The sequence below is a fragment of the Cottoperca gobio genome, chromosome 21, assembly GCF_900634415.1.
Source record: "Cottoperca gobio chromosome 21, fCotGob3.1, whole genome shotgun sequence".
Classification (NCBI taxonomy): Eukaryota; Metazoa; Chordata; class Actinopteri; order Perciformes; family Bovichtidae; genus Cottoperca; species Cottoperca gobio.
In genome coordinates this window covers 23,965,757-23,979,912 of record NC_041375.1, presented here as the reverse complement: position 1 = coordinate 23,979,912, position 14,156 = coordinate 23,965,757, and the positions used below count along the sequence as shown (strand labels likewise).

At 41.6% G+C, this 14,156-nt stretch overlaps 1 protein-coding gene across 2 annotated transcripts; it reads right to left on the bottom strand.

The window, feature by feature from the left end:
• Nucleotides 1-1,741: 1,741 nt before the first annotated feature.
• lonrf2 (LON peptidase N-terminal domain and ring finger 2) lies at nt 1,742-13,108 on the bottom strand. Of its 2 annotated transcripts, XR_003834262.1 has the most exons (13): nt 11,526-13,108; nt 9,039-9,157; nt 8,241-8,363; nt 7,940-8,095; nt 7,420-7,645; nt 6,432-6,531; nt 6,082-6,196; nt 5,477-5,598; nt 5,073-5,259; nt 4,868-5,002; nt 4,374-4,523; nt 2,978-3,938; nt 1,742-2,878 (listed from the first exon to the last, which is right to left on the bottom strand). XR_003834262.1 is itself a non-coding variant. In XM_029458702.1 (12 exons), the coding sequence occupies exons 1-12, from the start codon at nt 12,268-12,270 to the stop codon at nt 3,780-3,782; spliced, it is 2,337 nt and encodes a 778-aa protein (XP_029314562.1). In that variant the 5' UTR covers nt 12,271-13,108; the 3' UTR covers nt 1,742-3,779. The 2 variants fall into 2 exon arrangements, 1 of the variants encoding a protein (XP_029314562.1); XM_029458702.1 differs by having other exon boundaries at nt 1,742-3,938.
• Between the last annotated feature and the right edge of the window lie 1,048 nt (nt 13,109-14,156).

The following is a 14,156-nucleotide window of genomic DNA, read 5'->3' as shown; positions in this document are numbered from 1 at the left end:
AAATAAATGTAATTATTTATAGCAAAATATTCTAATTTAAAATGCAGTAAACCTGTGTTTAAATGTGTGGTAATAATTATAAGTAAATAGTGTATGATAATGTGGGCTTTATTTAGTATATAGTAATTTACAGTTTTATATTTTAAAACATAATTACAGTGTTGTACTGTAGAGCAGTGATACTGTCAAACACACTCACTGTAACATTGTTACTGTAATACATCATGAGAGTAACACACACACACACACACACACACACACTCCCTAAAAGTCCTGCACATTCTGGAAGACAGTTTGAGTGCCATGTTCTTTGGTTGATCATTTTAAGAAACAATCCTTCACGTGTCTACAAAGTAACTGAAGTGGTGAACATTTTAAAAACATACTTGTTGTGAGGATGTATTTAGGACGATGACTAGCACTTACGTAATGTACTTTATATAAGAAAGTGTTGGTAAAATGTTTGTTTTTCCCCACAAAGAATGTTTTAAAGCACCATCAGCACAATCTAGATTGTTCTGTCTGGGATGTCTGCCTCTGTCTTCTGCCTGCTCCTTGTATGAACTCATCTCACCTGCTGTTTCACCGACACACATCGCCCCCTGGTGTCCAACAGGCGCTACTGTGACCTACAGCCAAGCAGGGAGAAATGTAAAAAAAGAAACATCCTAAATTCTCTTTGCCCAGCAACAGTCACACAGTGCAATCTATATAAAACAGAGCCTGAGAGGAGAAGAGCAGGATGATGCTTCTAGACTACAGACTCATCAGTCTTCAGTGTTTCACGTGTCTAACCTGCTTCCCTCCCTCACAGGAAATGTTCTAGTTTCAATCCAGGTTAGGATCAGTCCACCATATTATACACACATGCACATACAGTACATTTCTCATGATGTTGCTAAATCTTCACTCAACACAATAAGATCCACGATGATGGAGAACCTTGAAAGAATGAGCAGAGTTTGGATTTTTCTTGTGTAATAAAAGAAATAGAACAATGTCTTTTGTTTTTAACAATCTGGCCTTCAGGGTGGGATACTGCATTTGTTTTTATAATGCCCTTATATGCCAATGAGCCATTTACTTTACACCATATTAGTCTCGACTCAGGACATTTTGTATTTACTGTAACTTTGTTTTCTTTCGCAGTAATAAAATATGGGCTATAAAAGTTTAATTCTGATGGACTGGTATTTAAGCTTGAACTGTTCCGTCCATACAGAGAACTTCCTCTGGATCGTCGACGCCACATGTCGACGCAGTGGGCTGTTCTGATTTATCACACACACACATCCAATGGTAGCCTGTAAGGCTCAAATATAAAACGCTAAAGAAGCCACAACATGCTCGTCTGACTGTGGCAAGGTGTACGACGTGTCCAGTTCTCCTCAACTACAATATGAAACAGGCCAGAATATGTGTTTTTCTTTATTTGCAATAAAAAATAGGTATAAGATCTCCCTTTACAAATATACCAGGGAAATGCAGCACGTTGTGATGACCCCCCCCCCCCCCCAAAAATACGGAGAGCGAGTAGCTGCAGGAGTCAGACATTTGGAAGGACATAATTTGACAGAGAACCTAAGAATGCAATCACAACCGTCATATGAAAACTTAACCAGCTTAAAGTTAAGCATTATGTGAACCTCACGGCTCCTCGCTCTTTGGAGTTACTGTAAATACTTGATTTCATTTAATGACTTGCAGAGATTTAAATTTAAGCCATCACCACTTTTCTTCACCATACATCCTTCATTTCAAAAAATGCACGGTCACATTTTATTGTAAACAAACGCAGTTAGATTTACATTCAGTGTTTCTCACCAAAACAAAATTGAATCCTCAGCAAAGTATACGCAAGTGTTTTCAATATTTAGTTTGTTTACGTCAGCTACTTGTCAGAACAGCAGGAACCTGCGTCGACGGCGTGCTCTGAACATGAACACACTCATAGAATCATTGTTTTACAACGTTACTAGTGGTCCAAGACTCCACATGCTACCTTTAATCCAACCATCATGTAGATTACAGTTACAGGGTCATTAGTGCAACATTTGATCGATTAAGACTATCCAATTTAAAAAACAAAGACGCGGCTTCGCACCTTTAAGGAGGAACATTCAAGTTCCAAAACATTTTGAGAAAGGAACATAATTCGAGAAGGATTTGCACCACGTGTTGGTGAGAAACATTTAACATAAACATAACTTCTTGTGTATAAGAAATCTCCACAAGGCAACTTGTAATAGGTACAAGGTGAAAAGAACAGTGTGTGTGTGTAAATGTACTGAGAGAAATGCTCCTTAAATAAAACATTTTAAAAGGCCTCAGAGTTACATTGATATACATATAAAACACCCAACTTAAGATTTCCCCGTGCGCACACACACACACACACACACACACACACACACACTGAGGGCAGAGAAACAAACTAACAGGAAAAGATACAATCAAACCCTTTCACTAATTCATTTGTATTTGAAGTCCCAAAGATATGCTACGATAGGACATGACGGTTCTGATCAACTGTATCTGGGAGGATGCTTTTGTTTCTGCACTTTACTAAATGCAACTAGAGCTCGTGTTGGCCCGACTTATGTTTAAATCTTACTTGAATCTACTTTGACAACGAGCGGAGCAGGTTGTTATAGAGTTGCACCTGTTCTCACAGTGTAGTCTGTGGTTAGTTTTGGGCTGACTCGTGCCGCCCTTTACTTCCCATCAGACCGTCTGAGGTACATGCCCACCACCCGGTGAGGCAGCAGAGAGATCCGGGGTTTTGTGCATGAGTTTTGGCTCAGTCAGGAAGATATAGAGTGAAGCAGCCGGTGCACACGCAGCAATCTCACCTCATGTGCACCTCTCCAAAAGGATTCTGTAAATGTAGTGAGAAGAAAAACATCCACATAAAGCAGCCAGACCAGTACATTCACTTTAGAGTGTTGCCAAGTGATTTTACATCATATTTCAGTACCTGTGGGGGAAAACTGTCAAAGTTGTGAATGCAAGGGCCACACGGCTCTGTCTCACATCTCATGTGGAATACTGCGAAGTCTGTCGGAAAAGTCAATTCCTCTTGAACCATTGTGGCAGGAGCTTTTTGTTCCTTCATAACAGAATCAGGCAAATGATCTAAATGAAAGTGAAACAGCTCGACCTCAACAGACCGAGAGGGGAGAGCATGTCCTCGTGCCAGCACCCAGGCCCACCCGACACTCAGCAGAACAAACATGTGCTCAGAAAGGCTGCGTCAATAGGGTTGGGAACCGAAATTTGGCTCCAGGTAATAGCCAAATCCAAAATAGCAGGTACCAAAAAAAAAAAAAAAAAAACAAGTTCAGCTTCAACGAAATAATAATGAACAGATTATTATTTCATTATATTATTTAATAACAGGAGACAAATTAAACTGTATGCAATTAATTTACAGGTTCCATAAACCTTATGAAGTGACTGGTGAATATCAATTTGTGTAAAAAGGTTTTCATACATGTTATAAGGATACGACCTCTGTTGACCCTCAAGGAATCAAAATCAATAAGCAGAACCGGAATCGCTGAAATCCAAACGATACCCAACCCTATGCACGACACGTTCATGAGCTTCTGAGAGAATGAATTGCTGGAAGAGTGGGCAAGTAAATGAGCCAATGTATAAATTAGTGAATTAATCAGTCAATGAGGGGCCATAATTAACAAACGACTAAACAAACAAACGAAATTGCTGAACAACAGAAGCCCGAGCGGTTCCGGTCCGTCCCTGAAGCAGCTGGACAATCACCGCGGCCTCTTGCGCGTGACGAAGATGAGGACCCTGCGGATGGCAATGAGGCGGTCTTTGAGAGAGGTCATGCCTAGGATGGTGAGCTGGGCTCGATTCTCCAACGGAAGGACAGCGAGCAGCCACCAGCACCAGGCCGGACCGCTGGGACTGGCCTGCAGGAGAGAAAACATATATACGGTTGGTTTCTGAGATATTCAGTGGCTTTAGAGCATTCTCAACCACATGTTTCTTTTAAGTGTGGCTACTTGTGTGATGATTACTGGGGTGAACAAACACCTGGAGATACACATGCTGCTTAGGCCTCTGACGGCAGCTTTAATGGCAGGACATTGGCTTTATGCAGAAGTGTTTAAGTGTGTGGTGGAGTCTCGGTTACCCAGTGAAATGATTATCTAAAAACAACGTCTTCTCTTTATAGAGAAGTGTTTCATTAAACACAGGATACATCTCAAAGTGCACATTGTTATTATCGCTTCCTCTTCGCAGATGAGGAATAACTGCAGTTTCAGGGAGCGAACAGTAAATATTAGTTCATCGTGTATTAATGTTTAAATGTGTAGTGATCGTGGGGGAAGGTGTTTGCAGACCTGTGGGTCGGAGTCTTTGCTGGGAAGGTGTCCGAAGTGGCTGAGGATCTGACTCTTCATGTTGTCTTTCAGGGAGGTGAACCAGTTGTTGGCCTGCTCATACACAGCGTCGTGCAGCTTCACAAGTTCCACCAGACCCTCCCCCTCCACCTGATTGGACAGAGAGATTCATTATTATTATTATTATTATTATTATTATTATTTTCTTTAAACACCAGTGACAAAAGATGCATCATTTCCAATATACAAAACTCCACCTGAAATAATCTAAGTATATATATTCATTAAAATCAGCTAACCTATGTATTAATGTGTGCAGTAAGGGGACAGTTCCCTCCTCTGGAAACACTGTGCCAGCAGCACAGAGACGTGAACCCCCCCCCCCACACTGCTCAACTGTCACAGAGAGGCTTGAGTTCTACTTCATGGGACATTTGATTGACAGCAGCATGATGTAAGTGTCTGGAATGACAACACGCCGCCTCTGAACCTACCTTTTTGTCTTCCAGGTACTCTATCTTGGCAGTGTTGTATCCGTCTCTCAGGCCGTGGCTGAGGACCTTGAACCGCGATACGCCGATGGTGTCGACCACGGAGCGACCGTCAGGAAAAAACTTCACATCTCGCACCTGAAAGACAGTTTCTTGTTTTTAAACTAGTATTTGACTGCATACAGCAGAGCAGTACCAGCACACTCACCTCCAGCATGCAGCCGTAGTCGGCAAAACCTTTGAGCTCATCGGCTATGCACATGCCGAACTGCTTGGTGCCCGTCTCCATGGAGCGGCGGATCATAAGGCGGTAGCGCGGCTCAAACACGTGCAGCGGGCAGGGGATGGTGGGGAAGGCCATGGTGCACACAAAGATAGGAACTTCCTGGTTCAAGCTACAAGAAAGTGAACAGTGAACATTTTAGATGTTTTTATACCTCGTTTTCTTTAAATGGGGGTAAAAATGTTTTTCTGTACAAGTTGTACCGTTATAATTTTAAAAACATCTCAACATATATTTCTGATCCTGTGACAAGTGTATTCAAATAAAGCCTGCGTAAAATGTAAATGTCAGTGTGTTTGTGTGTTTGTGTGCTTGTGTGTAAAACTCACTTGGAAAGCTCCTTCATCTCTTCTTCATGGATTTTCTTCCTGTCTGCCAGCTCGTCTCCTAGGTAACGCTGCAGCACTTCCTCCATCAGCAGGGTCTTGTTGTAGCCCCTGGTGGCCAGATACTGCAACAACAACAACACAAATACATTCAATTAATCTATTTATTACATAGTGGGATTTCATTGTTATTTTAAAATCAGTCAAGGTTTTCTTGATAAACGTATTAATTATTATTATTATATTATTAATCCTTTGTCCTATTAAATGTTACAAAATAGAGAAAAATACCGATAAGATTTTAATATGTTTTTTTTGTCTGACAAACAGTCAAAAACCTTAAGATTTTACATTTACAATTATATAAAACTGCAAAATATGAGAACCTGGAAGCAGAAGGTTCTAGTATGTTAGATGGTTCATTACTGGAGCAATTAATATATTATAAGAACTGTTGCCAATTAACGTTCTGTCAACATAGTAATCGTCTTACTGCTGAATCAATTTAACGTTTATCCAAACTACACTAATGATGTAATTATGTTTTCAATTAAGTGGTGAAACCCTATTTTGAACAAAGTGCATTTGACTACAAAATGTGTGTGTACCTCAGACAGATTCTCCTTGCACAGGGGGCAGTTAGAGTTGTGGTCCAGGCAGCGTTCCAGACATTTGAGGCAGAAGGTGTGTCCGCAAGGAGTGGCCACCGGCTCATAGAACAATCTGGAGAACCAACAGGAGAACACATAACAAAACACACAGCCAGGCCTAAAATGCTGCACCCACCAACACGGGCTGTTAGCCATCGATATCATGGCTGCGTGCATCACATCCAGATCTTCACGGCACAGTTGCATTCAAATATATTGAAAGTTATTCCTTTAAGTGTTTAAGTAAATATCTTTTGTCCTAATTGTTGCTAAAAACCTGTGAAGACTGTGCATGAAGTTAGAGTCACCTCATGCAGAGTGAACACTCCATGTCTCCACTGTCCAGCAGCTCAGCAGGAAACATCCTTCCTCTGAACGCTGCGGCCGTCTGAAAGCTGCTCGCCTCGTCTGTACAAAACATAACACATTTGTTTTTGCGTCCAGGTTATTTATTCTCTATAGAACTGAAAGGTCACATTTCTACTTCAAGCTGTCTAAAAGCATGAAACATTTGCAGACATACAGAACACGTTCAGTCCATTAAAGTTAAATCACACGGCTCATTTTCTGCTCCATTGTGGCATTTTACAAAATGTTGTTTTAAAGGTTTCCAAGGAAACTGCAATCAGGAAGTAATGAAATGTGTTGTTTTAATGTAATGCGTAATAGTGGAAAACAGTGGTTTGCGTTGATTATTTAACATGTTAGGCATTTATTTAGTTATTCTTTATAGTGAACAGGATCGTCTCTTCTCTGGCTGGAAAGGTAGCTCAACTGGTTCCGTGGAGAGACGCAGACTTCAGGATGACGCAGACTTTCATTGTGATTTATTAAATTAACAGGAGATGTCCAGATCTTATCTTTAGCTCAAAGTACTCCGTGAGAAACTTAATTATTGTACTCCTTGTTCTACTTCAAGTAATTACGTGCACTTTCACATTTAATCTTAAACTCATTGTTTAATGCTTATTCACTTGGTCATTATTGAATACTGTCAAACTAATAAGTTAAAAATATATATAAATCTAAGAATCAGTCAATTTAATAATTCTAGCATTGATTGATAATTATTTAAGAAAAGAAAAGAAAAGCAGACTTAAAAAGGGAAAGTGGCATTGAATAAATGACATCGAATTATTTAAAATTAAGCCAAGAGACAAAACAATAAACACAAAAGATAACAGAAAATACAGCGTTCAATATAAAGTAATTCCACCATATTCAGTGACGTGTTGTGGTGCTTCATGTCAGTCATCAGTGAATAATCTTGTTTTGTAATGAAACTGATTCTCCTACCAGGTCTGAGCAGTTTGGAGGGACGGTTAAACATGGCTGAGGATTCATCTCCACTGTGCTTCCTCTTGATGCTACCAGGGGGCGCTGGCAGTGCAGCCAGAACGTCAGCCAGGCTCTTGGTGCTGCCCTCCCCTGCGCCACGCGCTGATATACCCAGAGACGGAGGAGAGAGTCTGGAGGATGAGTCGTCCACTGTGGTGCTTTTAGTCGTACTGAACTCTGAGTCCTTGACAAAGAGACAGAAAGAGAAACGAGTGAACCGGTCAGAGCCGGAGGATTGTTCAGATTACTTCATTTATCCCGGGAACATTTTTGATTTTGTCACAATTGCTCTATTTTAGATTAAAATAAAAACAAAAACATTTATATAAAACATAGAAGTCAAAGTTAAAATGTTATAAAACTAAAATAAATAAAATAAAACACAGCATTGAGAAAATTAAAATATGTATTTATAGAATTATCTTCCTCAGAACATGAATATAAAACATAAAATGTCTCAGTGGGTGGAGTGTGTTACCTGTGAGGTTGAGCCAGGCTTCTGAGTGAGCGGCTTCAGGGACCTTAGCAAGGCAGAGGGTTTAATGAGGCGGGTGGCCACCGCCCCCTGCAGTGGGTGCAGCGGCGTTGGCATGTCGCCGTTCTCAAACACAGAAGAGAACACCTCGCTAAGGACCTGCAGGATGAAACAAAACAAAGGCGCCTGAATAATGTTCACAACACACACAGATAACTCACTCCTCTCGTCTACACCTCACTGTGTAAATCTGTTCTCATATTAAAGGAGGTCATGCCTATTTAGTCAAGGGAGCTTCTCTTACCTTCTGAGCCTCCAGTTTGACTTTGGTCCAGTCTGGCTTGAGCGCCACACACACCAAGTATTCCTGCAAGGCTTCATCATTCCGGCCAGCTTCACTCAGCGCCGTGGCTTTCAGACAGTGAGCCTGAAATGAACAAATATTGTGTGAATGTGTCCTTAACGCTTTCCAGTATTTTATCTACATGAACAAACAAGAAAGGCACTGAACGTTGCCATCTGCTCTTCTTCGACAGGTGTTAATTATGGGCCGTGTTGTGTGGATCAGTATCTATTACTGAATATTCAATACAAACCAAATGTCCTTCGTTTAGCAACACGTTTTGAAATCTGCAGTAAGTTTAAAGACGCCATGTATTATCCACTTACATCACTAATAGCTTTAGTACCTTGTTATATGTTCATATGTAGACTGGAGGTCATTCACAAATAGAAGATACTTTAATTAAGAATAAAATGTTTCACATTCTGTCCGTCTTCACTGGTGTCCAACTCTTATTCACGACTACTTAATGAAAATGTATAAAGTGGTTCATTTTAGCACAAACATTATGTAGTTTTACTTATTTCGTTGTATTATTTAGAAAGATAAATGCCGATTTGCACCATAATCAAAGACTTTGCTTTTTTCCTCGTTTCTGTATTTTAGTGGAAGTATATTCTGAGTCATTGTTATTGTAATCTGCAGGGGGCAGTGTTGTGTGGCATCAACAAACAACTTTCTGATGCTTACAAACATAAGACTCAAGTGAAACTTAGTTTTAAAAACACATTATTGGGACTCCGATGTCTTGTGTCTCACCTTTGTCCACATGGGTTTTATCCTACAGAGGCTGTTGGCATCCTGCACTGCCTGACTGAAGTTCCTCATCTCCATGTGCAACTCAGCCCGTTGACACAGCAGTCTGCCTGAAGAGGGCACTGTAGACCACGGGGACAAACACAAACCCACATCAGGTCAGTGGATAGACCTCATGTGGACAGATGGGTTTTTCTAGGTCTCGCAGAAGTAGGACACCGATGTAACATGTGGCTAGAGACCTATTTGACATGTGAGAATGCTATGCAACTTAAGTGGTGATAATAACAGAGTCTCGTCAGAGGACTATCACCAGTGCGTCTTTGTTATACAACATTCACTGCATGCTCAGGTTTGTTTGCCACAATAGCAAATGACACACTTTTAGTAATCATTATAAAAACTAATACTCAATTTGCACTTTTCTAAACTCCTGAGTGTTAATATTCTGATGTGAGGGACTGTTATTTACTGAGTGCTAGATGGAAAGGTGTGACATTATTGACAAGATGCAGTTGAAGTTTCTTGTCCACTATTGACTCAACAACTTTCTAATAGTCTATAAATCTAACAAAGAGTTAGTGGTACGGTCACCAACACAATTAACACCATGAACTATTATGATTTCCTGTTGCCTTAATGGCTTCCTGTAATGTTTTCTCTAGTTGACGTATATCCCATGTGAATTGAACAGAAACTCTTTGCGTTATTGTATGCCCCCCTTTATAGTTGTAAAGGAATCTGTGAATCAAATTTCAAATCAAATGTATTTATATAGTCCAATATCACAAATTACACATTTGTCTCAGTGGGCTTGAAACATGAGACATATGAAGAGTTATAGCTCATGTTAATAAATATTAATCAGATACATGATTAAGATCATATCAATCGGTTCCACATAGGGAAGTGACTCTGCAACTTCTTTTTACTGTATTTTCAAAATCAATTGGAGCTCAGAAATTGGCAACAAGGTAAAATTACACCAGCATTGATTGCCAACATTCAACGACTGAGCAAATCCCAACATGTGGGAGTCTCGGCTGCACCTCGCAGGTTCACTATGTGAAGTCTGATCTTAAGGCTTGAGACAACGGACTCGCTGAAGCAAGAACAAACTTGGTAGGAATGACCATTTGCTGTTACATGATTGTGTCGCACTGCATTGGATTGGTCAACTATGATGTAATGGGGGGGGGGGGGTTCTCAAGCTGGATGGGCTAAAAGACCTACATCCTTATCGCTTCTCTTCATAGAGACGAACACACAAGATATTAGGCAAGTAAAGTGTAGGAAAAAAGTGACCGATCCAGAAAGAGCAGTCACAAGAGGTAACTGGAGATCTCGTTCCACCACAGTTTCCCCTCTCTGCTCGTCTGTTTTCTCCCTCTGAGCAGATTTATTTTTTCTTCTCATTATAGAATCACCATGTTGTCCTGTATTCCTTAGTTGCGTTACCTTGCAAAAAATACAGCAACCCCTCCCTGAGTACACATTTTAGCACCTGTTCCGCTCTCTTACACAAACTCAAGGCACTTTTATTGTGTAAATGCAATATATAAGATGTGGCACAGACACCCACCAACATTTGCCCTGAAAAGGCAAAGTGTTGGATAACAGTCGTCTTTCTGCTGACATCATGAGCCCATTTACGCTCATGCTACATCACAGACACCACAAGGCCTCCTGCTTTTTGCATTTGTTGGGAAAACATCGATTGGCTGTGACAATGTTCTGAAGGCACTCGGTTCTCCTCTCACATAGTCCTTCACAAGACAGAAGGCATGAAATCAATATTGATCTGGGGAGAGAAATATCTGAAAATTTGCCATTGAAAACGCACAAAAAAAAGAGACTGGAATATATTCCTTTTGCTCGACACAGAGACAGCGAGCTGTGGCAGTGCCTCGTTTCACCTCTTAAGTTATTTGAGGACAACAGGAAATGGATTTTTAATGCGACTCTGATATGTAGGCCAGAGGTGGAAAGAGGACGGTTTAAATTTCTGAAGATTCAAACTGTGAAACATGAGACTTGGTGTTGTGTTATCCAACACACTATAAATTGCCATCTTATGAAACACCATAAGAGGAGGAGTTTAGCTTACATCCAACAGTCTGCCACAGCTATGGAATACATTCATGCAGTATGTAAGTATTATATAAATAGGACAGAATAACAAAGCGGGCAGTTACATAAGTCTCTTCCCCACAACTGCTCTACGAAAACACTACAGCATGAATGTGGCATTGGAAAGCAGAAGATCAGGAGTGTGCTGCTTAGGTAACAGGGTCCGGTGAGTCATAAAACGTCTGACCTCAGTGCAGTTTAGATAGGTAGGAACGGCGCCACTTATCGGTGACACGGTGCAGTACCACTGGGGAAAAAAAGTAGGTCACCTGTACAAAATACTATAGTTTTGATGACAACTTCTCACATTTAAAACACACAAAAATGTTTTTTGCATACATGAAGGATTAGTCTTCTTACCTAGATCCACTGCTGCGTCGTACTTGTCTAAAGCATCCGGGTGGTTCTGATTCTTCCACAAGATCTCTCCTTCGATCCACAGTTTCCTCGCTCTGCTCTCGTTTGCAAACAGTGTATCCAGCAAGCCACTGAGAACAACGTCTAATCTCCGGCCATTAGGCAGTGCATCTTTTTTGTTTAACATTTCTTTGCACTGTATACACTCTTTGATAGCGTCGTCCTCTAAGCACATTTTGCAGAAAGTGTGTCCGCACTCCACGGTGGTGGGCTCATGGAGCAGACACTTGCAGAGGCGACAGGAAAACAAGTCCAGTGCTTCATCCTCTTCCCACTCTCCATCACTTTCAAATCCATCTGCCCCGTTGCTGCTTTTACCATTCCCGTTTAACGTCCCGGGGAAGCCCAGCTCTTTCTCGCGGAGAGTCCGGGCGATGGTTTCCACCAAGAGGGGAAGCTCGTCCGGGCTCAGTTTGCCCAGGGTGGCCGCTGTGCAGTACGAGTCCAGCGCCTCCGATATCCGCCCAGCTCGGACCAGAGAGTCAGCCTTCCTCAAACATAAACCCCTATCCGGCTGCTGGAGGTCTGCAAGCAGGGAGGTGTAGATCTCAGCGGCCAGGCTGAAGTCACCAGCCCGGTTGACCTCCTCAGCCACCTCCAACATCTCGGGGCAGATCCCCGCAGTCCCAGGGTTGGAGAGTGGATGGACGAACATCTCGCCCTGGTGAGACCTTATCCCCGTCTCCATCTTCCAAAGGGAAAATCAGATCCTTAGACGGCGGAGAGGTTCACTGATGCCCGACTCTCACCGCGAGCCATTGCAATAGATTAGGACTCATTCGGAGTCATACCTCAACCACGACAAAAGATGACGTCTGTGTAACATTGCTGGTCCGACTGTCACCTCTCCAGCTGTGGCTGCGCGTAAACACCAGACTCTCACTGGAGGTAGAAGTGCTGCGTATTTACTAAACTTCGTCAGCTCCTCTCTCGTCCACTTTACACCAAGTCTCTCTGCTACAAATGGAAACTTTCCAGATAATGTCTCTTTTAAGAGAACACAAACTAATTATTCTAAAGAAATGTATGTTCAGCCGAGAGGCGGTGGGTAAAGTCATCCGTGCTTAGCAAGTAAGAAGCTTAATGTCCATGTGGACTATCGTACTAACTCGGCGTTACGATACTATATCAACTCAACAACGGCAAAGTCTAGGTTTTAAAAATAGTTAACAATACATTAAAGTCGGAATTACATTTGATATATTTAAACTACAGACACACAAACCCTCCAGTCAACCGCTGCCAATCGGCCGTTGTTTTTATGTAAGAGCACTAAAGCCGAGAGCTAACGTTAGCTAACGTTACACCGGGTGAAACCCGCTCGTTAAACTCCACAAATTATCTTCAACCCAATGTCCTCTAATTATAACGAATTCGGTATTGTCCTCTTCTTCAAAAACGAGAAATACGGGATGAAAACAACGCTCTCGCTGGGGTACTCCATATTTGTCGTTAGCCAGCTAGCTTCAGCAGCTAGAGGTTGCTGCTCGCCTCTTCGGATTTCATGCACTATTCACTGAAGTAAGCGCAGGGCGTCACGTGACGCACGAGGCGGCCTCCTATTGGCCAATTAAACTGCTCATTTATATAAGGCAATGATATTGCGTAACCTCTCATAGGCAACAGTGGATGACTGTCTGTGAGCTTCACCCAAAAAAGCTCACAGTTTCTGTTTTTTTAAAGGTTTCACAATAAGATGCCTTAAGGTGAAATAAGTGTTTGTGTTGAATTATTAAGTTTCAAGTTTATTTAATTTATATAAGACTTTAAAAAGCAGGGTTTGCACCAAATTGCTTCACAAATACAGACGACACACATATATGTGCATGCATCTGGAAATAAAACTAGAAATAGGTTTAAATACAATTAAAATCCAGAGAATAAAAGTGGGAATTAGGTCACAGGTAAAGTATTTGAACAACACCGGGACATTTGAGATTGTTTCAAATCCAGAAGTCTGGAAACAGGCTACCTTTTCTGTTTACTTGACATCTAACCAGCTGGTTAGATGTAGGCAGAAAGGGGATTAAGGTTCTGGGCAGTAGCACTTGTATGATGTGGAGGGTAAAAGAGCAGGCTCTCTTCCTTGTCCTCATTTAATTTAAGGAAATTATGAGCCAACCCGTCTTTAATGTCTTGGAGACAGTTTTGTAGTCGAGTTACATCATGCTGATTTGGGGAATTGAGGGGGAGGTAAAAGGAGATGTTATGAGTTTGGATGATTCTTCCCAAATGGAGCATGTAAAGACAGAAGAGAGGCGAACCTAAAACTGAACCCTGCCGAACCCCACTCCAAATGTTTGCAGATGAGGAGGATGAGCTGCCGGTGGAAACAGTGAACCGTCTGTTTGAAATGTAAAAGTGAAAACAGTCAAGGGCGGACACAGAAATGCCGACTCAGCGTGTCAAGCGATCCAGGAGAATGTTTGTGGTCGACAGTGTCAAACGCTGCACTGAGATCCAGAAGAACTGAGACAGAGCATTTACCAGCATCACTTTGTCCCTGCTTAATCCCTAGTCCCGGTTTTGGGATTGATTCATCCAGTTTTATGTAATGATTTATGTAAGCAGCGT